The sequence below is a fragment of the Lynx canadensis genome, chromosome B1, assembly GCF_007474595.2.
Source record: "Lynx canadensis isolate LIC74 chromosome B1, mLynCan4.pri.v2, whole genome shotgun sequence".
In the NCBI taxonomy this organism is placed as follows: domain Eukaryota; kingdom Metazoa; phylum Chordata; class Mammalia; order Carnivora; family Felidae; genus Lynx; species Lynx canadensis.
In genome coordinates this window covers 171597078-171624998 of record NC_044306.2, presented here as the reverse complement: position 1 = coordinate 171624998, position 27921 = coordinate 171597078, and the positions used below count along the sequence as shown (strand labels likewise).

The following is a 27921-nucleotide window of genomic DNA, read 5'->3' as shown; positions in this document are numbered from 1 at the left end:
AGAAACTGTGTTGAAGGAAGCTTTGTCAAAACGTACCACTTTGGATCTTCTGTCCAAGGCCACCATCAAGGTCGAGTTCATGGCTGGGACTTCTGAAAATGCAGATTTAGTGAAATCTAAAAGTCATCATAATGCTCTTTGCAATAGTGATGTAAATAACAGAGAGACATGTGGCATAATAGGTTTCTGTCCTACTTCGGCCACTTACCAGTATGACAGTTAATTGAACCATTTGAGGCTTTACTTTCAACACATTGAGGTGACAGACAGAAATGGATTGGAAGTCCAGGGCCGTCTCTTATTACATAACTTCTATGAATCTATTTCTTCAACCATAGATGTGAATAAGACATAAAAGGTTGTTTGGGAGAAGCCAGACGAAGACTACATAATATATGATTCCATCTACATGAAACTCTAGAAAATGCAAACTAATCCTTAGTGACAAAAAATAGATCAGTGTTTGCTGGGGGAGCCAAGCAGCAGGGAGAGGCAGGAGGAAAGAATTATAAAGGGGTGCAAGGAAATTTTTTAGGTGGTGGATGTGCCCATATCCTCACCTGGGGATGATTTCACAGATATACACATATGTCAAAATTTACCAAATTACACGTTAGATATTTTAAACATTTATTGCGTGTCAATCATACCTAAATAAAGCTGTGTTTTTAAAAGGGTCAGAGAATTAAATGAGATAGTATATTGTGAACCAGTTTGCATACATTGGTAACAATGTGCATTGCAAACAATGGTACAAGAGGGCCTCCAGAAATGAGATCCCTTTCCTACTTATGTCACAGAACTATTTAAAGTTGTACGGTACTGGGGCGCCTGTGTAGCTCAGTTGGTTGAGCATCTGACTCTTGATTTCAGCTCAGGTCATGATTTCAGGGTTCGTGAGATCGAGCCCCACATCAGACTCCATGCTGAGTGCAGAGCCTGCTTAAGATTCTCTCTCTCTCTCTCTCTCTCTCTCTCTCTCTCTCGGGGTGCCTGGGTGGCTCAGTCAGTGAAGTGTCCAACTTCGGCTCAGATCATGATCTCATGGTTCGTGGGTTCAAGCCCCACATCAGACTCTGTGCTGACAGCTCAGAGCCTGGAGCCTGCTTCGTATTCTGTCTTCCTCTCTCTCTGTCGCTCCCCTGTTTGTATGCTCGCTCTCTCTCTCTTTCTCTCTCAAAAAGAAACATTAAAAAAAAATTTTTTTTAAAGATTCCCTCTCTTTGCCCCTCTCCCCTGCTTGCATGCTCTCTCTCTCTCTAAAATACAAAAATAATTACAAAAAAATAAAAAATAAAATGGTACTGTACTCCACAAACATCTGTCAATATTAGAAATACTGAAATCTTTCCAGCAGTTTTATAGCTGGATAAATATTTTCAAAGAAAAATATGGGACAATATAAAAATATCTCTGTGGATTTTTCAGGATATTGGTTCTGTGACTTTCTTTCAAATCTTTATTAGAAGCATATTTCACATTGTTGGAAGCATATTGTACATAGGACTTGCATGCCACCTTTCCACTCCATATTTTAATCATAAAATGTCTGCGTGTTAATGACTGCCTTATAATTTTCTCAGTGGTAAGAATTTGGGATATGTTTTGAAGATAGAGCTGCTAGGATTTATGACAAACTTTGGGGTGGAAAGAAGGCGACCCAGGGATGATGCTGAGGTTTTTGGCTTGAGCAATCGAAAGTTCAATGAGGTGGACTTTGGACGGGGAAGAGTATGGAAAAGGCAGGCTTGGAGAGGGGATGAGGAAGTCAGTCTGTCTGGGACAAGTTAGGTGCTAAACATCAAAACGGACACGTGAAGAAGGCACTGGACAGGAGATCAGAGGGGACGTCTGGCTGGAGATATAAATTTGGGAGTCTCTAGCATAAAGATGGGATTTAAGGCCCTGGGCTCCATGAGGGCTTCAAGGGCATGAGTGCAGAGAACAGAAGAGGTTCAAGCACTGAGTCATGAGGACCGTCTATGTCTAGAGATGACAAGGGTGACAGAAAAGGAATGTCAGGGAGGAGGGAGGAAATCCCAGAAGACTGTCTATCCTGGATGCCAAGAGACGAAAGTGTTTATGGGACAGAATGCTGCTGGTCATCCTAGTAAGAGGAGGACAAAAGAGTCCTCTTGAAGTAAAACGTGGCTATACCAGGGAGCTTTTGGTGGAGTGCTGTGAGCAAAACTATTATTGGAGTGGATTCAAAAGGTTATAGTAAACAGAAATTTCTCCAAAAAAAGATATATAAATGGCTAGTAAGCAGATGAAAGGAAGCTCAAAATTATTAGCCAGCAGGGAAAGACACATCAAGATGACCATGAGATACCATCTCACGCCTACAAGGATGGTTACAATCAAAGGAAAATAACAAGTGTTGATGAAGATCTGGGGAAACGCTTTCACACAGGGGTACATTTTTAAAGGCCCTTACACTGCCTTTTCCGCTGACGTCAGCCAGCATTCCCTCCTTTACCTTCTCAGGAATCGTATATGTACGGATGGAATCCAAGGACATCCTTGGATGCCTGGTAAACATCTAAGGCTGAGTATTTCTTCATTGAAAGAGTTTTAATTACTTTAAGTTACTTTACTTTCACAAGGCAGGATTTCTATTTTTTCCAGGTATTTAAATTTTTTCTCAGAGTTTTCAAATTGATTGACTAAAATTGTTCATAGTATTTTCTCACGGTCTTTTGAATCTGTAACGTGCACAATTGTTTTCCCAATGTACATTCTTAATGTTGTGTAGTAATCTCTTTTCTCCCATAAATCTTGCCAAGTGACGGCCTAGTTTATTAATCTTTTTAATTTTTTTGTCTCCCTCCCTTATTAATCTTTTTTAAAAACCAACTTTTGTTGATTGTCTCTATTGCGTTTTACTATATCATCTATTTCTGCTCATTATTACCTACTTTTTTCTACTTGCCTTGGGTTTATTTTGTTGTTCTTTTTCTACCTTAAGTTGGATCCTGAGCTCACTAATTTTCCATGTTTCTTCTTTACTCATATAAGCATTCAATGTTATGAATTTCCATCAAATATTACATTAATTGCATGTCATAAATTTTGATATTTCAACTTTTATTATTGTTCAGTTATAAATATCTTCAAATTTCAATTATGAGTTTTACTTTGAGCAATGACTTACCAAAAAAAGTGTGCATTTTAATATCCAAAGTTAATTTTATAGGTCTCATTTGTCATTTGATTGTTGGTATTTGAAATAATTGCATTGCAGTTAGAAAACAGAGTCTGCATAATACTGATTCTATGAAATTTGTTGAGTCATGCTTTATGACTAGGCATTTAATCAATGCTTGTAATATTCCATGAATGCTTGAATGCACATTTTAAAATGGTCATGTACAAAGTTTTATATATGTCCATTAGATTGAGATTGTTAGTTGTAGTGTTCCAAAAGAATTTGTTTAAACTTTTATATGTCAGGAGCTCAGCCAGCTGAGATGGGAGAGAGAGAGAGAGATGCTAGGTTTCAGAGTAGCTGATTAAAACAATGTGCCAAAAATGAAAGAGCTAAGCCTTTATTCACTTAATGCTATGGTACAAGCAAGAGGTTACACTGGAGAAAGTGCAGACTTCTCCTGTTCCATTTTCCCCCATGGAACAGTACACTGGTCAAGGTCAGATAGATCAGTGCAAATGTAGGGGTCATCTCACTATTGAGGGAACCCTGGAACAAAAGAGTCTAATAGTGTTATGGAGTCTGCGGTCAGGGTAAGGACATGGAGGAAGGGCCAGGAGTGAAAAATTCTGAGTCAGCCTGGGTAGGAGTTCCTTCGGGGTTTTCCCTCCTCTGCTCCCCATAAGGAGGCCTCAGAAGGGGAACCTGGAAGACCTCTGCCCCGGGCTCAGAAAAAGAGACCTAGAAATAAAGATTCTGGGGCTAGGAATGCACATACAGTGTGTGAAAGAGCGTGACTGGACAGAGGGGCCTGAGTCTTTGAAGCTCTCCTCCAAGGCGGCACTGCGTCGATGTCTGGTGTGGGATGGGCAACCTCCCCCAGGAGGCCTGCCAGATAAAGCCTTTGGGATTGCCTATGGTCAGGCGTGAAAAATCACACATACATTTTCTTTATTTCTTTATCATTTATTACAGTGTGGTTTTATCTTTATTAAGTTCAAAATATTTTCTAATTTCTCTTTTGATTTCTTCTTTGACCCATGGGATATCTAGAAGTCACACATACATTTTAACCAGGAGCCATACTCCTCACCATACTGTCAGCTTGATTATAAATAATTGAGAAAGCTTGGTTCATAGTGATAGTGGCTATTTTCCCTTGTAATCCCATTTGAAGGGATTTTGTGTTTATTTTACCCATTTGAAGACTTTTTTGAAGCATACAATTTTAGACTCATTATATCTTACTAGTGAACTAAATAATCATATGGATGACTCTCTTGAATAATACATTTGCTTAACAATCTGTTATGCTGTTATTAATATAATTATGCTAGGTTTCTTTGGTTAATGTTTTTCCTATAAAACTTTTTCTTTTCCTTTTACTTTCGGTCTTGTCGTATCCTTATACTTTAGGCCTGTCTCTCAAAAATAGCACGTATCTAGATTTTAAAAATCTAACTTGATAAAACATCTAAGTTTAGTCCATTTATATTTAGTATGATTTTTTATTTGGACTTTTTTCTATATTATCTCGTTAATCCTATTTGTCCTGGATTTTCTGTTTTGTTTTTTGTTTTTTTTCTCTTATCCTGCCTTTTTGGGGATTTGATTATATGTATTTTTCCTTATTCTATTTCTACCTAATTATTTGGACATATATATATATATATATTTTTTTTTCTTTATTAATTTACCTTGAGATGTTATCATGACTATTTCACTTAAAAAGGTCTAAAGTTAATTTCTTAACTCTGCCAGGATAATAAAAGGTCCTCTCAATACTTTTACTCTCATTGCACTTTCCTCCATCATACATACTATTATGCAGAACAGTATTTCACTGTTATTCTTTATATTTTTTATTTTTTTAATATTTTACTTTTTTAAAGTTTATTTATGTATTTTTTTTTTTTTTTGAGAGAGAGAGAGGACAGCAAGAGAGAGAATCCCAAGCAGGCTCTGCACCATCAGTGCAGAGCCTTATGCGGGGCTCAAACTCACAAACCACGAGATTGTGACTTGAGCTGAAATCAAGAGTCGGACACTTAATGGACTGAGTCACCCAGGTGCCCCAGATTTTTTTGCTCTTAGAGAGAGACAGCAGGAGCAGAGAAGAATGGCAGAAGGAGGGAGGGGGGAGGGAGAGAAAGAGAGAGAGAGAGAAAGAGGGAGAGAGAGAGAGAGAGAGAGAGAGAGAGAGAGAGAGAGAGAGAGAGAGAGAGAGAGAGAGAGAGAGAGAGAATCTTAAGCAGGCTCCACATTCAGGGTAGAGCCTGATCCCCATGACCCTGGGATCATGACCTGAGCCAAAATCAATAGTCAGACACTCAACCAACTGAGCCACCCAGATGCCTCATTGCTATTCTTTTTATTAAAACTATACACTGGGTATTATTATTATGCACAAATACTATTTATTTGGATTTACATACATGCCTCCCCCGAATATTATTTTAATCCTTTTTGTCAGACCATCTACTGGATCATTTTTTTCTTTGTTTAATTACATCGTTTAGAAGTTTCTTTTACATATTGTTGAGGTAGCTTGTTTGTATGTATTTTTTTATTCTTTTGAAAAAATAATTTTGCCAAATATGAAATTCAAGGCTGATGGTTATTTTCTCTCAACATTTTGAAGGTGTATTATCCCACTGTCTTTTGGCTTCCCCGGTTGCTATTGAGGAAACTGATGTCATTTTCATTTATTCTTTCTTTATGGCTGATTCTAAAATCTTTCTTTGTTTGTGGTGTTCTGCAGTTTCATTGCCTATATTTTTTCAAAGATTTTTAAATGTTTATTTATTTTTGAGAGAGAGAAACAGAGTGCAAGTGGGGGAGGGGCAGAGAGAGAGGGAGACACAGAATCCGAAGCAGGCTCCAGGCTCCGTGCTGCCAGCCCAAGAGCCTGATGTGGGGCACAAACTCAGACCATGAAATCATGACCTGAGCCAAAATCAAGAGTTGGATGCTTAACCAGGCACCCCTGGCACCCCTCATTGCCTATATTTAAGCATGGATTTATTTCTCTTTTTCCTTTTAGGGAAAAATGTGTTTCTTCAATTTGTCCTTTTTGAGATACGACACGGATTTCTTTTTTTCCTTCTTGACATGCAATGTGCTTCCCACTCTCCTTAAGTGATGGGAGTCCCCTTACTGAGATAGGCATAAGGCTCAGTTTTGGTCAGTTTTCACAAGAGCAATTTTCAAGGAGCAGGGGCTGCTGGGGACAGTTTCATAGCTGAGAAAAAGAAACAAACAGGATATCTGCTTCTGGTATTATGGCTGCCCTGGTGCTCTGAGGGGCTCTTCCACGGAAGGTCTACTAACACACTACATAGGACACTTTTTGAAATACTGCTGGTCTCCCAAGAGGCAGTGAAGATCTCCAAGGACAGTCCATCCTTTCTCCTCCTCCCCCATCATCTTCCCAAAACGAAAATAGATTTGAGCTGGGGTCCGAAGAAAGCAGGATGGAGCTGGGGTTAGAACAGTTGGCAGCCAGTAAGGAAGGAGGAAGAGAATAAATTCTGGTTAGGAATCCAGCAGAGTTTGCTACATAAATGTCCAAATCCTGGGAGGAAAAGGGGGAGAAATGAAACTGTAAATTTCTTAGGGTGGTGGATTTATGGGTTGAGGAGTTTGAATTTTTTTTTTCCAGTTTGACTTATTCAGTTGTTCTTTTTTTTTTTTTAATTGTTTCATATTCTTAGGCCATTGAAGCTAAATGTCCAGGTAAGACCAAGACACCAGACATCTATATATTGATTTGTTCACTCTAAGGATTCTGAAAAAAAAAAAAAAATGCTTGGTTAGGTTAAGACTCAGCAGTGTTCTCAAGAAAACATTTCTTCCTGGCATATTTATAGATTTAAATTTTTTTCTGCTTATCATATTCCTCATATACTAATCTTCTGGTAAAAGGAAATACATAACAAGTGTCTCTGAAGGACACTTCAGAAGCTGATTTTAACTAATAAATCTTGTTTATTATAGCCTAGTGACATTAAAAAGGCCTAATGGCTAAAAAAAAAAAAAAAAAAAAAAAGCCTAATGGCTAAAATTAAGGAATTAGAGATGAATGGAGACCTAACCCAGGCTGTTATATGATTCGATCTATGTGTCTTTTATTTTCCTGCCCAGGTCCTTAATATGCTGGACTAAGAGGAATCTTAGAGTTCATGCAGTCCTCATTTCACTGTTGAGGAAACTGAGTGCATGCTGCTAGCTATCTTGAACACAAATCAAACGTGACGAGTTTGATAAAAATAATATTTCCCTGTTTCTAAGATGCACACGTTTGTCATGTTCAAACGTTTTAAAAAGGAGCAATCCCTTACAATTGATAAATACATTTGGTACCCTGCGTCCCCCTCCCATTCTCCCTGAAAAGCAGCTTTCTTTTTTAAAGTTTATTTATTTATTTTGAGAGAGAGAGAGAGAGAACAAGTTGGAGGGAGGGAAGCTGAGAGAGTGGAACAGAGGATCAGAAGCGGGCTCTGTGCTGACAGCAGAGAGCCCGATGTAGGGCTCGAACTCATGAACTGGGAGATCATGACCTGAGCCAAAACCAAGAGTTGGACACTTAATCGACTGAGCCACTCAGGAGCCCCTGAAAGGCAGCTTTAAATTGATGATTTATCTGTAAAAGCTAGGAAACATGGTTTATGCCTTACGCCTGTCATCTGCTACCCACCCCCAACCCAGGTAGCCTAGTATAGCGTCTGGTACCTAGTACATACTCAAAGAACATTTGTTGAACAAACATATGAGTATATATAAGGTATAAGTCAATGAGACCTATATTCTCCTCTTTCACAATTATCTTTCTTTCTTCAGATATACTTGTGACTACCCAGTAAATGAACTGCTTTTAGGAAATAGGAAGAAAATGGACTTCGCCATGGGAACTAAGTAGGGCACTTCATTTGCATTACACACCATCTTTCTTTCTGTTATTTTTAACTTTAAAATCTCTGGATGTCAGAACCTTACTTCTGGGGACATATTATTGACAGAGGAATTGTCTAGTAACTTGAAAAATGTTGAGGAAGTACTCTGTCAATTATTAATGTCATGCTAATTATAAATTCAAACTAGACTCTTAGGCCTCAAAGTGAGCAATGCTTATCAGAAGATTGAGAGACCTGTTCCGGCCCTGCACATTGCAGAAATCATTTTAGTCCTTTCTTCTCAGTGGCTGAACTTCATACTTATTTCTAGTGGTAATTACTAAGGTCCATAGGGCTGGGCTGTAGATGGAAGCAGGCAGAAGAGTTGAACATGCACAAGTTTTGAAAGCAAACGAAATTGGGTTGAACCCCAGACTCAGACACTCAGCAGCTATGTGAACTTTAACAAGATAAACAGCTTTTCTGGAGCCTCAGTTTACTTATCTGCAAAATCAGTGTAGACATATGGATATCCAAAAATTGGTATGAGGAGTAAAGGAGGATAACAAATACAATGTCCTTTGTATGACAACAACAAAAAAGCCAGTATTCTTGCCTTTCTTATCTCCCTCCTTGGGTAACTTCTGCAGAAATACCCACTCTGCAAAATATTTGGGGAGTATTGCTTCAGTGCTTGAGTATCCTGCCTTCATAAACACACTGCACACTCTACCCCATCAACCAATAAAGCGCTTTTGTCATCAAGCAGAGTTTTTCTATCACCGTGATTTGTGAATGACTCCTATAGTTTTTGCAATATCCTTATAGTATCCAATGATACTATTTGCTTAGTATAGGTTAGATTTGCCCAAAGGTTTAATACGGGTAAAATCACAAACTTGCTATTCTAATTATACACATATACAAGAACATATAGCTTTTCTGATGAGTATTAAAATAAATATTCCATTTTTGTGAGTCACCTAAAATGCATGCAGTATGCCAGTATAGGAGTCCAAAACCACTCTAGGTGTTTTAAGTAGAAAGGGATTTAATACAGGGAATTTGGTGCTTGCATAGCCACTGTGAAGTGCTGGTGGAATAAACCTGGGGCTGAGCCTTCAGGATTGACTCCCATAACACTGTAAATCTGATCTGCCAAGGACATTCGAGTTTCTGTTTTATTAAGTCATCAGAATTATCAGAAGGTAGATTTAAAGTTTTTTAAATGTTTATTATTTATTTTTGAGGGGGGAGGGGCTGAGCTGTCAGCCCAGAAACCGATGCACCTCATCGTAAGATCATGACCTGAGCTGAAGTCGGATGCTTAACCAATTAAGCCACCCAGGTGCCCCTCAGAAGGTAGATTTTAAAGGTTCATCCCAAACTTTCATTATTGTTAGAAAAAGAACATTTGTGACAAAAAGAAATCCTGCTGCTGGTGCATCAGAAATGGCATGTTTATTTATGAAGGACAACTTATTCATTCATTGATTTGTTTCTCCACCTATAACAGGTCTATTCTGTTTGTCGTGTGTTAACTGATTTTTTAAAATGTTTTTCTGTCACTGAAAAAAATGTGTTCCTGCCTTTGTGTATTCATTTATTTTAGTGTTTATTTATTTTTGAGAGAGAGAGAGACAGACAGACAGAGCAGGAGTGGGGGGAGGGGCAGAGAGAAAGGGAGACACAATCTCAAGCAGGATCCAGGCTCCTAGCTATCAGCACAGATGCTGGGCTCGAACCCATGAACTGCAAGATCATGACCTGAGCCAAAGTCAGACACCCAATCGACTGAGCCACCCAGGCGCCCCATGTGTATTCATTTTTAAGTGAGTATAATCCAAATGTTGACTTTTCACTTGATATTTTCCCATATTATTACATACTTTTCTAACCATAGATTCTGGTAGATTAAAAAAAGGTGAATATAAACTGTATTATGCTAATTGGCATGAGAAACTTCACACATATCCCTACTAAGTTTTTACCAGCTTATTGAGATACATTCACCATTTAAAGTTTTTTGGTATAGGGGCGCCTGGGTGGCACAGTCGGTTAAGCGTCCGACTTCAGCCAGGTCACGATCTCGCGGTCCGTGAGTTTGAGCCCCGCGTCAGGCTCTGGGCTGATGGCTCAGAGCCCCCGTTCATGCTCTGTCTCTCTCTGTCCCAAAAATAAATAAACGTTGAAAAAAAAAATTTTTTTTTAAGTTTTTTGGTATATACATAGGGATGTATAATCATCACCAATATCTCTATTAAATTTCATCGTTTTATTTTGAACTCATTTTTCTAAATCTCAAAATTCTGGCTTTTAGATTGTTTCTTCTTTTTTTAAAAATGTTTATTTATTTTTGAGAGAGAGAGAGAGAGAGGGAGCAGAGTGTGAGCAGAGGAGGGGCAGAGAGAGGGAGACACAGAATCTGAAGCAGGCTCCAGACTCTGAGCTGTCAGCACAGAGCCCGACACGGGGCGCGAACCCACAAACCGTGAGATCATGACCTGAGCTGAAGTCAGACACTCAACCGACGGAGCCACGCAGGCGCCCCAAGATTGTTTATTCTTGCGTGCATGCATGCGCTCTACCTCTGCTCTAATAAAACCGCCCAAGCAAGGGTTAAAACCATTGCCAGGTGGCTGCAGGTTGAAATTACTCCATTCAGCAGCACTTTTAAGTTTTTAAAGGTAGAATAAGTAAGTAAGCTATAAAACCGCCTCTACTCTGATATCAATTGATGCCAACCCAGGCAACATGAAGAAGACAATGGGAAATGATTTGCCTGTTCTGCTAGCCAGTGACTCCAAAAGAAAAGGCGAGGTGCTGGCTGGCATAACTTGTTCTAAATGCAGCCATTCTATTTTTTCTAAGACTCCCAGAATTTTGCTAATGACTGATATCAAATCTCCCAGGCTGCAGTTTCAGCAATATACCCCTCCCCCGCCTTTTTTAAAGATCAGGATAAGATTTGTTTTTGTCCAGTCTCTGGCATCTCATTGTAAGCAGGGAGATGTTCTGTTCATTGCTCTGATGGTTCCTGGCACATAGTAGGCCCTTCATATACGTATTTGTTGTGTGAATGAATGAATGAATGCCTTTCACAGAGATTCTAGTGTTTTCATGACCATTGTTACTATTTATTTTGGTAATAACTGTCACCTGCTAACTTCTACCTGTCTATCAGCCCTTATCTTGAATGTCACTTCCTTCAGGAAGCCTTCCGGAGCCTCTCCACTAGGTAAGGTGTTCCTGAGCTCCCTCTTCCACATGACTCTTATTACTGATCAAAGCTCCATGGGGGAAGTTTCTGTGTTTATTTGCTGTGTTCACCTTTGCATCCCCAATTCTAAGCTCAATGCCCATCACAGAGTAGGTACTTAATCAGTATTTGTCGAATAGTTAAAGTAAATTGGAATGTCATTCATCTCTAAAGGCAAAAACTCATTCAACACAGCCAGGTGTTCTTGTACCCCTATTCATCTGTCTTGACTCTCAAGTTGTCTTTTTTTAATGTTTTATTTATTTTTTGACAGAGTGAGAGAGAGAGAGAGCACGCAAGTGGGGAAGGGGCAGAGAGAGAGGGACAGAGGATCCAAAGCAGGCTCTGTGCTGACAGCAGAGAGCCCGATATGGGGCTCGAACTCATGAATGGTGAGATCATGACCTGAGCAGAAGTCAGATGCTCAACCAACTGAGTCACCCAGGTGCCCTGTAAGTATCTTTAAAAAAAAAAAAAAAAAGTGCTGAGGCATGGTTTACATGTCATAAAATTCACCCATTAGAGTCTTCTTACTCATGTTTCTCTCTCATTTTCTGTGTGAAGGTCATTTTTCTGATGGTAAAAAATGGGAGAAGATAGAAGTGGATTATAGTGTTAACTTGGATAGAGAATGGGCTCCTAGAGCCCAATTTACCAGGATTTACTTCTGTTTTATTTCTCTTTGTGATTGTAAGCTAGTTAACTTCTCTAAGCCACAAATTCTAACCTGTAAAATTGTACTAGGAAGAGTTTGTTTCATTGGATATTTCAAGGATTGAGTGAGATAACATCCAAAAGATCTGTCAACTGATCCACTGTAGGGATAGTAACAAAAAAAATGTAGATTACTTCTCTTCTCTCTGTAACTGTTAACTTGGACCCCCTTAACAGGTCTATTCTTTCACCATTATCATTATTTTGTTATGAGCATATTTAAAAACAAAACAAAAGAAAACAACCTTCTTGCTTCCTTAGCGTCTCTGCAAGCCCCACTTCATTCTGAGGTTTAGCTTTACCGACACTATTCCTACAGATTTTTGTCCCTCTTTTTATTCATTCTCCCGTATATGCTTTTTCTCTCCATCTTCTGAATACGCTGGTAGGAAAAACAAGCCCCACCTGAGATCATTAGAGAACAGCGGTTCCTTTAGTTGCCATTCTCTTTCTCCTTCACTCTAAATCTTCCACCGTGAACACAGAATTTTATTTTTCAAAGCCTCCCATTCTTTTAAAAATACGTTTCCTTTTACAATCTCTTGTCTCGAAATCACACCTGTCTTTTCCCTGGATCCGTTTCTTAAAGTCTCTGACCGCCTGCCTTCTGTGCTACATCACGGTCACATCCCCCAGGTTTCTACAGCTTCTCGGCGACCCACCAATTCTTCCCCGGGAGTCACATTACATCAGCATTACTAATACAATATCGTTTACATTCCAGACTGTTTTATTCTAGGCAATCAATTAAAAACGAAGCTCGGTACTGGCTTGATTTAACATGGAGGATGAATTGTCTAAGGTCAAATGCAAACTGCTGCAAGATGTGGGAGACCTATATTTATATTCATACTAAATATATACCTGTTGAATTTGGGCTTTTTCTCAACGCTTCAGAAACCCTGAGCTCTCGGGTAACTGGGATGGTAAGAAGGATAGGTTTCCAGAAACTTCGCAAAAAAAGAGACTCCATCTAAAGCACTGCTCCATACGCTCAAGGAAAACCCACCAACAAAAACCATCTCCACAACCACCAGATTATCTCACCAGCAAGTGAGACTGCAAGGTTTGGGGGCCCGGCTGTACCACTCTGCGCGGCGCATGGGGGGGTTCGTACCCATTTGGTAGCGACTGACCGTTTCCCCGTCTCTTGGTTTTGCCCCTGCTCCCCCTGCGCAGGCACCTAAAGTGCGTCAGGCCGGCGCTTTATAGCGGCAGCCTGGGCGGCTCCGCTTGCTGTTTTTTCTCTTCTTCTGGGCAGTGGCTCCTCCTGCGGTTCGCGAAGATGCAGCTCAAACCGATGGAGATTAACCCCGAGGTGAGCGTCAGGTGCATCGTTGCCCCGGGAGCTCAGGGCTGAGGGTCCGCCCTGGCCAGGTAGCTGCATCGATGACTGGCCTTGTTTTTGTATTTTTTCTTTGCATTTGCCTTTCAGATGCTGAACAAAGTGAGTGGCGTCTCGCGCCGCCTCTGTCCCCATCCCCCGGAGGCGCCCACCCGCCCCGGCTGTCTCGCAGGGACCCAGCGGCATCCTGCGCGCTCCACAGGCGGCCGGGCTGGGGCGCAGTCCGGGCGCCCTCCCTCCGCCCCTGCATCGGGGTCGGGCGGTGACTCTGCGGAACCGTCAGCGGTGGGAGGGAGGAGGGGGCTGCGCCCAGATGTGAGCGCTGGCCCGGCCCCCGAGGGCGTGGCGCGCGCCGCGCCGACTCGTGTGCCCGGGCTTCGCGGGAGCCACGTGTGGGCCGCGCTTTGTGCTGTGTCATTGCGCCCGCGGGGGTGAGGGGTGGGGGGCGGGGCGGGCCGCTACTCCTCCCCGGCTCGGGTCGGGGCGCGGAGGCTGCCGGGGGGCGACCCCGGAACCCGGCGGGTGCCCGCGACTCGAGGGTCTCTGCTTGCCTGGCCGCCCTGTTTCCTCTCTGCAGGTGCTGTCCCGGCTGGGGGTCGCCGGCCAGTGGCGCTTCGCGGACGTGCTGGGGCTGGAGGAGGAGGCTCTGGGCTCGGTGCCCGCTCCCGCCTGCGCGCTGCTGCTGCTGTTTCCCCTCACGGCCCAGGTAGGGCGTGGGGCCCGGGGTGCTTGGGCCTCGGACCGTGTGCGCTGCTCCCAAACCCGAGTGAGGCGTTGAGGACAGTGTAGACACCCGGCTTCCCTCCCCTCCCGGCCTGCGCGTCCACACCTGAAAAACTGCCCTCTTTCTGCGGGGGATGGGGTGAGAAGCCCTCTGTGTCATGCTATCTACTCACTGGCTGTTAACAATTTATTGGCTCCTCGCTCGTCCATCCAGCACTGCCTGGAATTTCAAAGAGAAACATCATCTCTGTTCTATTATCTCAGTTATCCAGAGAAAGCACTCATCCTACTCATAAGTAAGCTTGAACCTGCGCTTTTCAGAGCCTTCCACTCCAAAGAATGGCTGGTTGTTTCCCTTTAAGGGCTGTGGCCTGTCAGTTTATTGTTTGGTTCTCAGACTCCCACCTTACAGTAAAACAGGGGGGCGGGCTTGCCTGCCTAGACCACAGGAAAACAAAATAGGTTGTTTAATGCTCCATCCCCACTCTTGGGTCTCCACTGGACTCCTGTTTCTTCCCATCCCTCCACTCCCTACAACATGCACACTTGGTTTTTAACCTCCCCAATGTGCTTTTAAAAAAGACCTTACTCATTTGCGTGTGGTTCCTGTGTGGGGACCTTCCACCTCTCTTATCCTCTTTCCTCTCTGACCTTGTAGCTAAATGAAATAGGTGGGCATTAGAGCAGTCTTGGAAACACCTTTTCATTTCCCTTTAAATGGTCTTTCTCCTACAAGTGTGCATGGATGTATGTACCTCAAAGACTGAGCATCAGATATAAAAAAGTAGCTGGGATAATTGTTGTCTTGCGATGTATGAAATCCCACTAATTGGCATGGCATTGTCTATCTCCTATTGCTGTCACTTGACCCCTGACTGGGGAGTGATGAAATCTGCATTAACAAAACTTGGGATATTAGCATTTGGGGCATCATTCCAAACACAGTAAGCGGCACTGAAGCACCATGCTAAGGCTGGGTATTCTAGAAGCATCCTCGGCATAAATTATTAAGCTCTGTGGGAAGTTCCAGGCGTTCCTCCTAGTAAATGGGCTTTGTGTTGTGAGTTAAAAACCCTTATTAAAGCTATTAGGTTAATCCCACTGACATGTTTTTTATTGTTAGGTAAAACGGAGCCGCTAAATAATTGCAAGGCAAATTAGCTTCCCTGTTGACCGAATCAGACATCATCTCCTCTCTCCTTTGAGCTTCTCTCGAGCTCTCTTATTAGAGGAACCATGATGACTCGGAGATTTTGAGCAGCACTCACAGGCAAGGCCTCTGGGAGGCAGTGGTGCTTCGTGTTTGTCTTTCAAAAGCCCACTGCTTGCTTTTTGCTGATCAAGCTGCTCTTGGTAGAGAACCGGTCTGGTTTGAACAAGCGCGATACTTCATACAACTTCACCTCCAGCTGGGCAGTCAGATTTATTGAGCCACCTGTTCTGTGACACGAAACACCGACTAGGCTAAACACTGAGACAAATTCAAAGAAAAGCTGAAGTTTGTATGTTGACTTCCAAACAAGCTGATGTTAATTTAGAAAGCATCCACTTTTGTCTAAGAGGTTATGAAATCCTAACTGGATCACCTCTGAAACATTAAATTTTAAGTGGTAATGAAAAATTTGCAGAAGTATTTCCATGCAAGAGCTCAAACAACTAAAGAATGGTGCTATCCGATTAAAAAAAAAGTTAACCTAGAAAAGTGAAAACCCTTAAGTCCATGATTAACACATTTCAAAGATGTGGTAGATCTTTGATGCTAGAACTTCCTGTTGGTTGGAGCTTGAATTGGTCTGGTGGAACAAGCCCTCTTATTCTTATGGTGTCACAGACAAGGCTTAAACTTCAGTTATGTGTACAGCAATGAGAGGTAACTGGAATTGGAAATCTTCTGGTATTGTGTCTAAATTACACTGGTTATGGGAAATTAGTGTTTCTATAACATTGGCACCTTGCTTTTAACTGAGAAGTCCTACCTTTAAGGTCTAAAATTCATGGGGCACCTGGGTGGCGCAGTCGGTTAAGCGTCCGACTTCAGCCAGGTCACGATCTCACGGTCCGGGAGTTCGAGCCCCGAGTCAGGCTCTGGGCTGATTGCTCAGAGCCTGGAGCCTGTTTCCGATTCTGTGTCTCCCTCTCTGTCTGCCCCTCCCCCGTTCATGCACTGTCTCTCTCTGTCCCAAAAATAAATAAACGTTGAAAAAAAAAATTTAAAAAAATAAAATTCATTAGCAAAAGGTCCAGACAAGCCCACTAAATTATTGTACAAAGAGCAAATGGATTCTTGGAGGGACACTATCTCTACTTATTCATTTATTGATTTCTTAGGACTGCCCCCCCCATTGTTAATCTGTCCTCAAACTGTAGTTTGCAAATGTGACACAAACAAGTGTCATATCGTGCTCTTGTAGGATGAGATGATTTTGTGAAATCACAGCCCAGAACCCTAGACCAGTTGTCTTTCCTTCCAAAAGAATGAGGGAATAGTTAATTTTTTTAAATTGCTCCTTTCAGCAGTTAAGTCTTGCTTTGTGTTTGTTTTTGAATTATACTTGCACACAATAGAGGTAGAACTTCAAAGAATACTAAGATAGTTGGTGGTGGTGTTTAAGGAAGAAAATAACGAACTTGTGTGTTTTTCTTCAGGACACCATCCATTTCAAGCTAAAAGGTTGTAGTGGTGTCTAGACAAATCCTTGGGCAACATCCAAGGCCATTACTGCACTGCAGCATGAGGGTGGAGTCTCCGAGCCTCTCAGAACCCCACGGACTGGCTGACGTGGGTGTGGGAGGCAGACAGGCCATTCTCTGGTCACTGGCCAACACCTAGGACCAAGGCTCTTGGTCCCACATCCCACTTGTGTTTCCATTTAGGTGGTAGAACTCGCTGTGCTGCCATCTGTTAGTTCTTTGCATTTTCATTTTGAGATACAAAAATGTTTTTTTATATTCACAGCATGAGAACTTCAGGAAAAAACAGATTGAAGAACTGAAGGGACAAGAAGTCAGTCCCAAGGTGTACTTCATGAAGCAGACCATCGGGAACTCCTGTGGTACCATCGGACTGATACATGCAGTGGCCAATAACCAGGACAAACTGGAGTTTGGTAAGTGGGTGTGGAGGGTAGTCCTCCTCTAGTTGACCTCTAGTTCACAATAACTTGTCATTCCAAAACCCCCAGGGGTCTACTCTGCAAAGTCTTTGCCTTCAATTTTTTTTGAAACCTACTTCTCCAGATATAATCAGTAGGCGAATTAACATTGATTCTCTTTTGAGGGAAGGAAACTCATTTTCCAAGAAGCATGGTCTAGCTTCTTCCACCTGGAGGGGAAGAGGGAGTGATACGCAGTTTTGTACTGCCTCTCTGCCTCTGCTCTTCCATTTGCAGACAGCCAGTCGTCATGATTCCCCTGTGCCCCTGTGCAGGTCTCAACAATTCGGAAGAATTAGAGATGATGTTCAGCCATAAAATAGTAACACCAAGGACCTGTCTTTAATGGTTCTGGGTCTCCTAAGCAACAGGAGAACCAAAAGCCTAGAACGGCTGGACAAAGATGTTGTGAACATTCCTTCAGGGAAGCATAGCAGCAGCTCAAAACCTTGAAAGATCCAGCTGTGAACAAAGTCATGTTGGGGGGTGTCAGCTCCCCTCCAGTGAATGCCGTGGAGGATATAGAAGAAAGCAGTCTCCGCCCTGACGTTTGTCCGAAGCACAATTAATAGCACTAAGCTATGTTAAGATACACGGTGTAACGTATGATATAGGCCAAGGGTCAATACCTTTCTTAAAAGGTAAGAATAGGTCTTTTAGGTTTTGAGGGCCATTTGGTCTCTGTAGTTCAAAAGCAGCCATAGACCAGATGTAAGCCAATGGGTGTGGCTGTTTTCAATAATACAAAAATAGGTACAGTAGTTGGCCAGCTCCTGATCTAGACAATGGATGGGAATGGCTAAGAATTGCATAATTTCAGCTAATAAAGTCCACGGTGTGGCCTGTAGCAGGTCAAATACTTTTTTAAACAAGGTAAGTGTGGCCAAGATGACTGCTAGTGTACTTTTGAAATTAAAACAACAACAAAACTTGTTTGGCTATAATAATCCAAATCTTCTAGAACCTACTTTTTTGAATGTTAACTTGCCATATTAAAGAGTATTGTAGCTTGATCCTTTATTTCTTCTGCAGTAAGTCTCCCTTTAGAGTACTGTGTTCGGAGGTCAGAGGGATACTGTAACTCTTTGTAACCATGGTCATGATAGAGCCAAAGATGTAATCTGAGTCCTAGCCCTCCCCATAAAGTTAAGAGGATTCCTATCACTTCCAGATTTTAAATGGTCTTCACTTAACGAATATGTTTTCGCTTAGAGCTGAAAGTTCGAATGCAGTCTTTTGAAAAATAACTCGCTCTTACTCTAGCTATGTATTCAGTGTCTCCTAGACTTACCCATATTGAGCAATGACAAAACGCTTATTCCACACCGTCAGCCGGTCACTTGTCTCTGGGCCAGGCTATAAGGCTCTTTCCATTTCTTAAGATCCTTAAGTCAGGGCGCCTGGGTGGCTCAGTCGGTTGAGCATCCGACTCTTGATTTCGGCTCAGGTCTTGATCTCAGGGTTTGAATTCAAGCTCCTACTTAAAAAATTGTTTAAAAAAGATCCTTAGGTTAATGTCCACCTGGATAACCATACTACAGAGATTGCATTTTCTACCCTGAAGTAAAACATCTTGGTTTGAGAATTGTTAACTAGACTAGAATGTATTTGCACCATGTAGGATTGTGTACTGTCAGGTGCTGTAGGTAACAGTAACACACAGTAACACCAAGACCCACAGTTCCTGCCTTTATGGGATGACAAATCTCACAAATACATGTCACAAATGCACAACCACTGTAAAGAAGACGGTAAGGGATTGGAGAGGTGAGTGTGAGGCGGGAGGGAAAAGAGGTTGAGAGAGCAGGGAGGAGATGCAAGAGGGCTTGGCACACCGGGGGAATGGAGAGTTCTGTGACTTGAATGTGGTAGAAGGGGGGTGGTTGCAAGAGCGGCTGAGGGGGAAAGGAAGGCTCTTCCACCTCCGAGACCACAGTAAAGACTTAAGTCACTGAGCATGGCTGGCTGTGCACCCATTTGCGTTATTTTATTTATACTAATAGACTTTTCTTCCCTCCAAAGAGGATGGGTCAGTCCTGAAACAGTTTCTTTCTGAAACGGAGAAGCTGTCCCCTGAAGACAGAGCAAAATGCTTTGAGAAGAATGAGGTAGGAAGATGGCTTCTAGAGCATCAGTTTTCAATTCCTACAGAGGTTTTTGTGCTAATTACTCTCTCTTTCCTGCAGGCCATTCAGGCAGCCCATGATGCCGTGGCCCAGGAAGGCCAATGTCGGGTAAATACATGCAGATACAAATCAGAGCCAGGCTGCCCAGGTGCTGTCTGTGTTTCCCCTGATGCGAACAAGAACCTCTTACCTGAACACAACAAATGTTTCCAGCCACGGCCAGCTAGGCCCATTAACACCAGAAAATTCTACCAGAATAATACTTTGACTACACCTGTTCATAAAATGGCTCCCCACAAATCTAATTGGCAATAAAATAGTCTTGAATAAATTCAAACTGATGGTTTTTTGTTTAGATCCAAATGATTCTACAAGAGTAACACCCCTCCTGGAAATTGAGCATTTCACATACTTCTCTCACAGACTGTTGGCCAAGAGTAAGATTACCAGCTAGGATTAATGGTTTCTAGAAAGCTTAAATATACCATTAAACTGAATAGAGTCCTCCTGTCAACTGTTAATTAGATTTACGTTGGTTATCAGTGCCTTTATGACTATAGTTGACCCTGCCACTTTCTAGTCTTGACCTTGGGTGAGATGCTTATCCTCCCTAAGCCTGAATTTCTTTCTTAGTGAAAAGCAGAGTTCTGATAGTTACACTATATCTACCATAATAGATGAAGGTATTAAAAGAGTCTTCTAATATTGTCTATTATATAGGAAATACATGTTAGCTATACTGATTTAAAATGGTACATAAGCGAATCAGTTCAAGCACATACTTAGTGACTATTTTTTAACAAATTAAGCTCTGCTTTTAAAATTCTTGCAGAATATGTGTATTAAATCAACATGTTATACATTTTGAACTTACACGATATTAGGTCAATTATATCTCAGTAAAGCTGAAGAAAAAAAAATTTTAATGCAATGTATATTACAATAAAAACTCATTTTCAAAATATTTCTTGACTCTTCAGGTAGATGACAAAGTGAATTTTCATTTTATTCTGTTTAACAACGTGGATGGCCACCTCTATGAACTTGGTAAGTTTGTCCATTTTGGGAACCCAGTATGGTTTCATGCATGCTTTTATTTAAAAAAAATTTTTTTAATGTTTATTTTTGAGAGAGACAGAGCACGAGTTGGAGAGGGGCAGAGAGAGAGGGAGACACAGAATCCGAAACAGGCTCCAGGCTCTGAGCTGTCAGCACAGACCCTGATGCAGGGCTCGAACCCATGACTTATGAGATCATGACCTGAGTGGAAGTCAAACGTTTAACTGACTGAGCCACCCAGGTGCCCCATAGTTTCATGCATTCTTTCAGATGAGATTCCTCTTAACAGTATTGGTGTGTGACATTGTGGCACTTAATGTATGTTTGTGGAGTGTATCTTTGTTCAGGAAGTCAGAACAGCAAGGTATTCTCATGGGGGCACTTAATCCTTTATCATACCCAGACCCTTCCCTTGACCAGTCAGTCAGTGACCTGCAGAAGGAATGACTTTGGTCACACACCGGTAAGGAGATCAGTGCCAGTTCAGGGCATTCATGTCAGACTTCCTCTTCCCTCCTTCCACTACAGCATTACTGGCTTAGGAGTGTTAGCAGCAACCTGACAAGGAATACTTTTGGAAAAAGATAAATGCACGTGATCTTGCTTGTATAGAAAGAACTTGGATGTGTTGGGGGATAATTTCCCTTAGCTTGTATACGGCAATAAGCTTATCCATCTTGTAAAAGTCCTCCCTTCTGTATTAACGGAGGAAGACTGGTAGCCATGTTGCCTCAAGTCAGGAACTACCTTGGAGCAAATAAAAGCAAAGCTAACGTGGGGTCAGTTGGCAGTCATTGAGGGGCAGTGAAATCCGAAGCATTCCTTCTTGTCTCTGCTCCTCCCTGTACTTCGGAGGCTGCATCTGGCTTTTGCTTTGGGGTCCTGCCCAGCAGATGGGGCACAAGCCTTTCTGTTAGGATGGTTACGTTTCGCTTGTGTGGACCTGTTGCTTGTGGATTAGAATTGCCCAGGATGAGCATCTAGGAGCATTTGAACCTTATTTGCTTCTGACCAGCCTTCCTTTGTGGAGTGGCAGTGGTATTTGGGAGATCTAAAACTTCCCTTTAGGCTGGGTGAACACAGTAGCCAGCAAATGTGCAGAGAAATTGACACGCCTGGCTTCTTCATTGTAGATGGACGAATGCCTTTTCCGGTGAACCATGGCACCAGCTCAGAGGACTCATTGCTGCAGGTAATCTTCGGAACCCGCCTCCGACTGGGTCCACGTTTCTTTAGCCATATTATCTACAGTGCTAATACCTTGTCAGTGCGGCCAGCACCAATCACCTGGGTTAATAGCAGTCTTTAGGGTTTAAGGATTATTCCTGTCTACCTTATCTTATAAGATACGGTTTTAAACAGGATCCTTCAGAACAGCCCTGACTAATCTGTCTCGTGTGCTGACTTTAGCCTATGGTTAGAATTAGTCTGAAAGCTGTTGCTTAACTTCCTTTAGGGATTAAGGTGACCATTGTTCTCTTGTCAAATTACATCATAGCTAACGACTCAAAGAACAGCAGCCTGAGCCTTTCCTAAACCCTCTCAAACTGATGGATTTGGGTCAGTCTTATAGGTAGTGCACTATGGATTCTGGTTAGGCCGTCAACTTCAGGTTTTTCTTCTCCTTTGGTCCACTGTTAGAGCACAAGAGAAGCAGATTCAAAATCTGCCTCGATAAGAACTTAAGATCCAGGATCACTATCCTACTCTAAGTGACTATAGAAACCTCTTAATTCTGGACAATAGGCTACTGTAGGCCCCTTCACCCTAAAAACAAGTTTCTAGAATCAATTTACTGTTATAAAGGAAAGCTGTTTCATCGTGATACAATAAAAAGTGCAGTTAAGGTAAAAGTACTTCATTTGTACTAATAACTAATCTTTTTTGAGTGCTTGCTATGTGCAGATGAAGGGCTGGTAAACTTCCTGTAAAGAGCCAGGTAGAAAATGTTTTTGGCTTCGTGTGGCATTTGGCTCTGTTACAAGTACAGAAATACTTCAGGGATATTGTGGGCTCTGTTCCAGACCATTGCAATAAAGGGAATATTGCAATGAAGTGAGTCCAATGAAATTCTGAGTTTCCCAGTGTATGTAAAAGTTATGTTATAGTATAAGTATACTGTGGTTTATTAAGTGTACAATAACGTTATGTCTAAAACAGTGCATGTACTTTAATTAAAAATACTTTATTTCTTGGAGTGCCTGGGTGGCTCAGTGGGTTAAGCGTCTGACCTTGGCTCAGGTCATGATCTCGCAGTTTGAGTTTAAGCCCCTTATCGGGCTCTGTGCTGACAGCTCAGAGCCTGGATTCTTCTTCGGCTTCTGTGTCTCCCTCTCTGCCCCTCCCCTACTCACACTCTGTCTCTCTCTCTCAAAAATAAACATTAAAAAAATAAAAAGAAAATACTTTATTTCTAAAAAATGCCTACCATCATCTGAGCTTTCTGTGAGTGGTAGGTAATGTTTTTGCTAACGGAGGTCTTGCCTCGTTCTTGATGGCTGCTGACTGATCAGAATGCCGGTTGCTGAAGGTTGGGGTAGCTGAGGTGATTTCTTAAAATAAGACGGCAAAGAAGTTGGCCACATCCACTGACACTTCTTTTTACAAACAATTTCTCTGTAGCCTGCGATGCTTTTGATAGAACTGTACCCACAGTGGAGCCTGTTTTAAAATTGGGAGTCCGTCTTCTCAAACCCAGCTGCTGCTTTGCTGCCTTGGTCTATGTGATGTCCTAAGTCCTTTGGTTGTTTCAGCAGTCTTCACAGTAGATCTCATCCTAAGAAATGTGCTCATCTGTCATCTGTTAAAGTTTGATCATGGGGTTGGAGCAACTCAGGCCCATCCTCAGGCTCCACTTCTCATTCTTGTTCTCTTGCTGTTTTCACTGCATCTGCAGTTACTTGCTCCACTGCATCTTGATCCCCCTCAAAATCATCCACGAGGGTTGGAATCCACTTCTTTCAAACTCTTGTTCATGTTGATATTTGATCTCTTCCCAGGAATCCGGAATGTTCTTAATGACATCTAGAATGGTGAATCCTTTCCAAGAGGTTTTCAATTTATTACCCGGATCTATCAGAGGAATCCATGTCTGTGGCAGCTTATAAGCCTCACAAAATGTATTTCTTAAATAATGAGACTTGTAAGTTGAAATGACTCCTTAATTCGTGGGGCCACAGGATGGATGTTTTGCTAGCGGGTATGAAAACCACATTAATGTCATTGCACATCTCCATCAGAGCTTTTGGGTGACCAGGTGCATTGTCAGTGAGCAGTCCTATTTTGAAAGAAATCTTTTTTTCTGAGCAGCAGGTCTAACAGTGGGCTTAAAATATTTAGTAAGCCATGTTGTAAACAGATGCACTGTCATCCAGGCTTTGTTCCATTTATAAAGCACAGACTAGATACAGTATACTTGTTAAGGGCCCTTGGATTTTCAGAATGGTAAGTGAGCACTGGCTTCCGCTTCCAATCACCAGTTGCATTAGTCCCAAACAAGAGAACCTGTTCTTTGAAGCCAACTATGGACTTCTCCTCTCACTGTGAACGTCCGAACTGGTAGCTTGTTCTGGTAGAAGGCTGTGTCCTCTGTGTCGGAAATCTGTTGCTAGGTGTAGCCACCTTCGTTAGCGATCCTAGCTGACCTTGTGCAGGTACTGCCTCAGCACGGGCTGCTTCACTGCGCACTTTGATGCTACAGAGGCGCCTTCTTCATTACACTAACTGAGTCAATGTCTGCCAGCTTCAGACTTTCCTTCTGTAGCCTCCTCACCTCCCTCAGCCCCCGTAGAATTGAACAGAGTGAGGGACTTGCTCTTCGTTGGGCTTTGGCTTAAGGGAATGTTCTCGCTGGTTTGATCTTCTATCCAGACCCCACAGACTTCCTCCATACCAGGAATAAGGCTGTTCTGCTCTCTTCCCATCCGTGTGTTTGCTGGAGTAGCACTTTTAATTTCCTTCAAGAACCTTTCCTTTGCATTCACGGCAGGGTTGAGTATTTGGCACAATAGGTGTAGCTTTCAGTCTGTCTCAGCGATCGACGTGCTTTCCTCAGTAAGCGTAATCATTTCTAGCTTTTGATTTGAGGCGAGAGACATGGGACTCTTCCTTTCACTTGAACACTTACAGATGACTGTAGGGTTATTAACTGGCCTAATTTCAACATTGTCTCGGAATAGGAAGGCCTGAGGGGAGAGAGACACGGGGGGGACAGCTGGCCACCGGAGCTGTGAGAACACACACGACATTTATACTGAGGTCTCTGGTCTCGTATGGGCGTGGTTTATAGCACCCTAAAACAATCCTAATAGTGACCGTCAGATCTCACTAAGCACAGGTCATCGTAACAAATACAAGAAAAAAGTTTGAAATGTTGCAGGAGTCACCACAATGGGGCACAGAAGCACAAAGCAAACGAGTGCTGTTGAAAAATGGCGCTGATAACTTGCTTGATGCAGGATTGCCATAGACTTTCACTATAAAAATGCAGTGTCTGAGACGTGCGGTAAGGTGAAGGGCAATAAAATGAGGGTGCTCGTATCCAGTTCTGTTACAGCTGTCCATTGACTGTGTCCAAGTGAATGTGTGGCCATATTCTATTAAAACTTAATTCATAAAAACAGGCAGTTGGCTGCAGTTTGCCGACCCGTGTGCTAGATGCTCTTCTAAGTGACTTGCAGCTTTTAGGGATGCTTTTAACGAGGCTCTGAGGTATTGTGTTCACGTTTTACAGATGAAGAAAATGAAGTTAAGTGATGCACAGAGTCGTCAGTGACTTGAATGACAAAACCATGATTCAAATCTGGACAGTCTTAGCCACTGTTCGATACTACCTTTCTGTGTAAAAGACCGGACTTTGGAACATCCTAAACCTCATGACCTGCAGGTGTTAGTGGGCCAGATTATGCCACAGTAGGTGGGGTCACTGCCTCGAGTTTGCTGTTACATACCTGAGATCAGTTAGAGACAAGTCTGGATTTACGAGGGGTATATGGGAACAGTACGGAATGAGACCTAGATAATAGAAAAGCAGGATTGAAGGATGTTTGCAGAGTCGAATTTACTTATGGGAGAGCATAAGAACAGAGGCGGAACTTCTGCTTATGACCCATTTGGGGGAAAGACTGGTCCTTCTAATAAGGTCTGAGGTAGTTACTGTCCTCTTGAACACTGCTGGTACGATAAGTGTGCCCCACATAGGAAACTTAAAGCTGTTACTTTGAGTAGAATTTATGAGGTGTGGGGAAGATAAAACTTTGTTTTAAAACAACAACTATTTAGAATCTCATTTAAAATTAAATGGAATATAAACCAGCATCATAGTGAAAATTCTTATCCTAAGTAAGGCTGCTGGTATATGTGGTTACAGTTGTTTTAGATTATCTAAACTGTAAATTACTGCTAATCTGGTAAGAAAGTACATAAACTGAATCCAAGAATTCTGAATGTGAAAGGATTGAGGTCACTGCTCATTGTGGGGATGGCTCTTCCCTTTATAGACACATCTTTAATGTTAATCATCATTGTGGGCCCTATAGGAAAGTCAATTTGGGGAAGGAACATCTGGAATATCAGTATATTAAAAATTCTGACAGTGAAATATGTAGATGTCAATCTATAGAATCCACTCTAGTTTTTACAAGTAGTTCTAAAGCAGGAGCAAAACTCTGGGTGTGGTTGATGCCTTTTAAGGGACAAACTCACGGAGTTGATTGGTTTTAGACCTTGGGAGCTGACTGTTGTATCCTCTTAAAGGTCATATTCAATATGGTTTGTGGAGCTGTCTTTCCACTGGACTTTTTACAGACTAAACAGTGATTGATATTTACTATGCCAAGGCTTTTAAAGCCTAGAATTTGGTAAATAACTAACATTGGCATCAATTTTCTATTACAAATCTTTGTAATGTAGGCCTTAGAACTAGTCACACATGTCATTCCACCATCAATAAGAATTCATCATCTGCACCTGGAAAACCAGGCTGTTTTGTGAAATGTTCACTTGAAATGTGTGTCTCCTAGGAATTTCTGAGTTAGGGGAACTTTTCTCTTACGCCCCCTTATCCCTTATGGGAGAGAGGAGAGAGGATCCTTTTTTTTTTTTTTTTTAATCTTGTTTTGCTTTGAGGAGAAGAGCACTAATAGTGTTGTTTTCTTGTCAAAACCAGGCACAAGGTGGGAAAAGCACAGAGTATTTGGTGGAAGTAAAAAAAAAAAAAAAAGCTTCCAAAGTCAAGTCTGTGTGTTGTGGGTTCCTGTCTGCCCATCACCTGATTTTTGTCTTAAATCAGCCCTGGTTCTGAAGTTTAAGGGGAGGTTTGAAGTTGATCAGGGTGACCTGTTCCTTTCCCTTTGAAACTTCATTTCAAGCTGCTGCTGCTTTGGATATTAATGACCTTTCTCCTTGCAGGATGCCGCGAAGGTCTGCAGAGAATTCACTGAGCGTGAGCAAGGGGAGGTCCGCTTTTCTGCTGTGGCACTCTGCAAGGCAGCCTGATGCCCTAGAGGAGGGACAGAGCTTCCCCCCACCCCCTTCCCTTCAGCGTGAAACCTGTCCCCACAGTGCAGTCTAAAATGCTTCAGTACTTGTGGAACACAGCTGTTCTCCTTTGGTTCTGCAGATACGCTCTTACCCTCCACCACACCCAGGCACTAGCAGAGCTCAGCTGTCGATCGAGCAAAGTTTGATAGAAGCTTCAGATGGCGAAGCATTTTCCCCCAGTGTATGTATTGTACCTCAATAGCTAATGCTTTAAATGACTACTTTTGGTTTGTGTCTGTAAGTTCAGGCCTTGGATGTGGTTTAATTGTTTGTCCTTAAAAGAAATAAAACTTTTCTGCTGATTAAGGGATGAGCCTAAACTGGTTTTCATTTTCTCCTTTACCTTACCCTCCAGTACGTTTTCCTAGTGTTACACGTTTATGGCCTTCCATATAAGCGACTCCTACAGCCCATAGGAAAATGATGATGAAAATAGTATTGGTCCAGTGGGTCTCCAGACTTTTTCTTATATATTTATTTGTTTATTTTCAAGCTTTTATTTTTTTAAGCTTATCTTGAGAGAGAGAGCAGCATGGGCTGGGGAGAGGCAGAAAGAGGAGGAAAGAGAATTCCAAGCAGCCTCTGTGCCATCAGCACAGAGCCCAGTGTGGGGCTCTATCTCATGAACTGTGAGATCATGACCTGAGCTGAAATCAAGAGTCAGACATTTAACTGACTGAGCCACCTGGGTGCCCCTCAAGGCTTTAAGTAATCTCTATGCTCAGTGTGGGGCTCAGATTTCACTCTGAGATCAAGACTTGCATGTTGTACAAACAGAACCAGCCAGGTGCCCCTTTCTGTATATCTCTATTACTGTGTATACCTGTAGACTTAAAAGATTTTTAAACTTTGTTTAGAACAATTTTAGGTTTATAGAAAATTGAGAGGCTATTACAGAGTTGCCATATATTCCTCATCCATTTCTCCTATTAACCTTTTCTGTCAGTAGGAAACATTTGTTAC

At 42.1% G+C, this 27921-nt stretch overlaps 1 protein-coding gene across 1 annotated transcript; it reads left to right on the top strand.

Annotated features, from left to right (window-relative positions):
- The first annotated feature begins 13230 nt into the window (after positions 1-13230).
- Positions 13231-27268, top strand: UCHL1 (ubiquitin C-terminal hydrolase L1). Its single transcript, XM_030313982.1, has 9 exons — positions 13231-13331; positions 13449-13460; positions 13936-14064; positions 17038-17188; positions 19256-19341; positions 19420-19467; positions 20340-20406; positions 21552-21610; positions 26827-27268. The coding sequence occupies exons 1-9, from the start codon at positions 13299-13301 to the stop codon at positions 26911-26913; spliced, it is 672 nt and encodes a 223-aa protein (XP_030169842.1). The 5' UTR covers positions 13231-13298; the 3' UTR covers positions 26914-27268.
- The last annotated feature ends 653 nt before the right edge of the window (positions 27269-27921 follow it).

Excerpts from the sequence above, each read along its gene's own strand:
- UCHL1 (XM_030313982.1), top strand. The coding sequence starts at position 13,299 with ATGCAGCTCAAACCGATGGAGATTAACCCCGAG. Across the intron at positions 20,407-21,551 it reads TGGCCACCTCTATGAACTTG|ATGGACGAATGCCTTTTCCG; the intron begins GTAAGTTTGTCC and ends TCTTCATTGTAG. Across the intron at positions 21,611-26,826 it reads CAGAGGACTCATTGCTGCAG|GATGCCGCGAAGGTCTGCAG; the intron begins GTAATCTTCGGA and ends TTCTCCTTGCAG.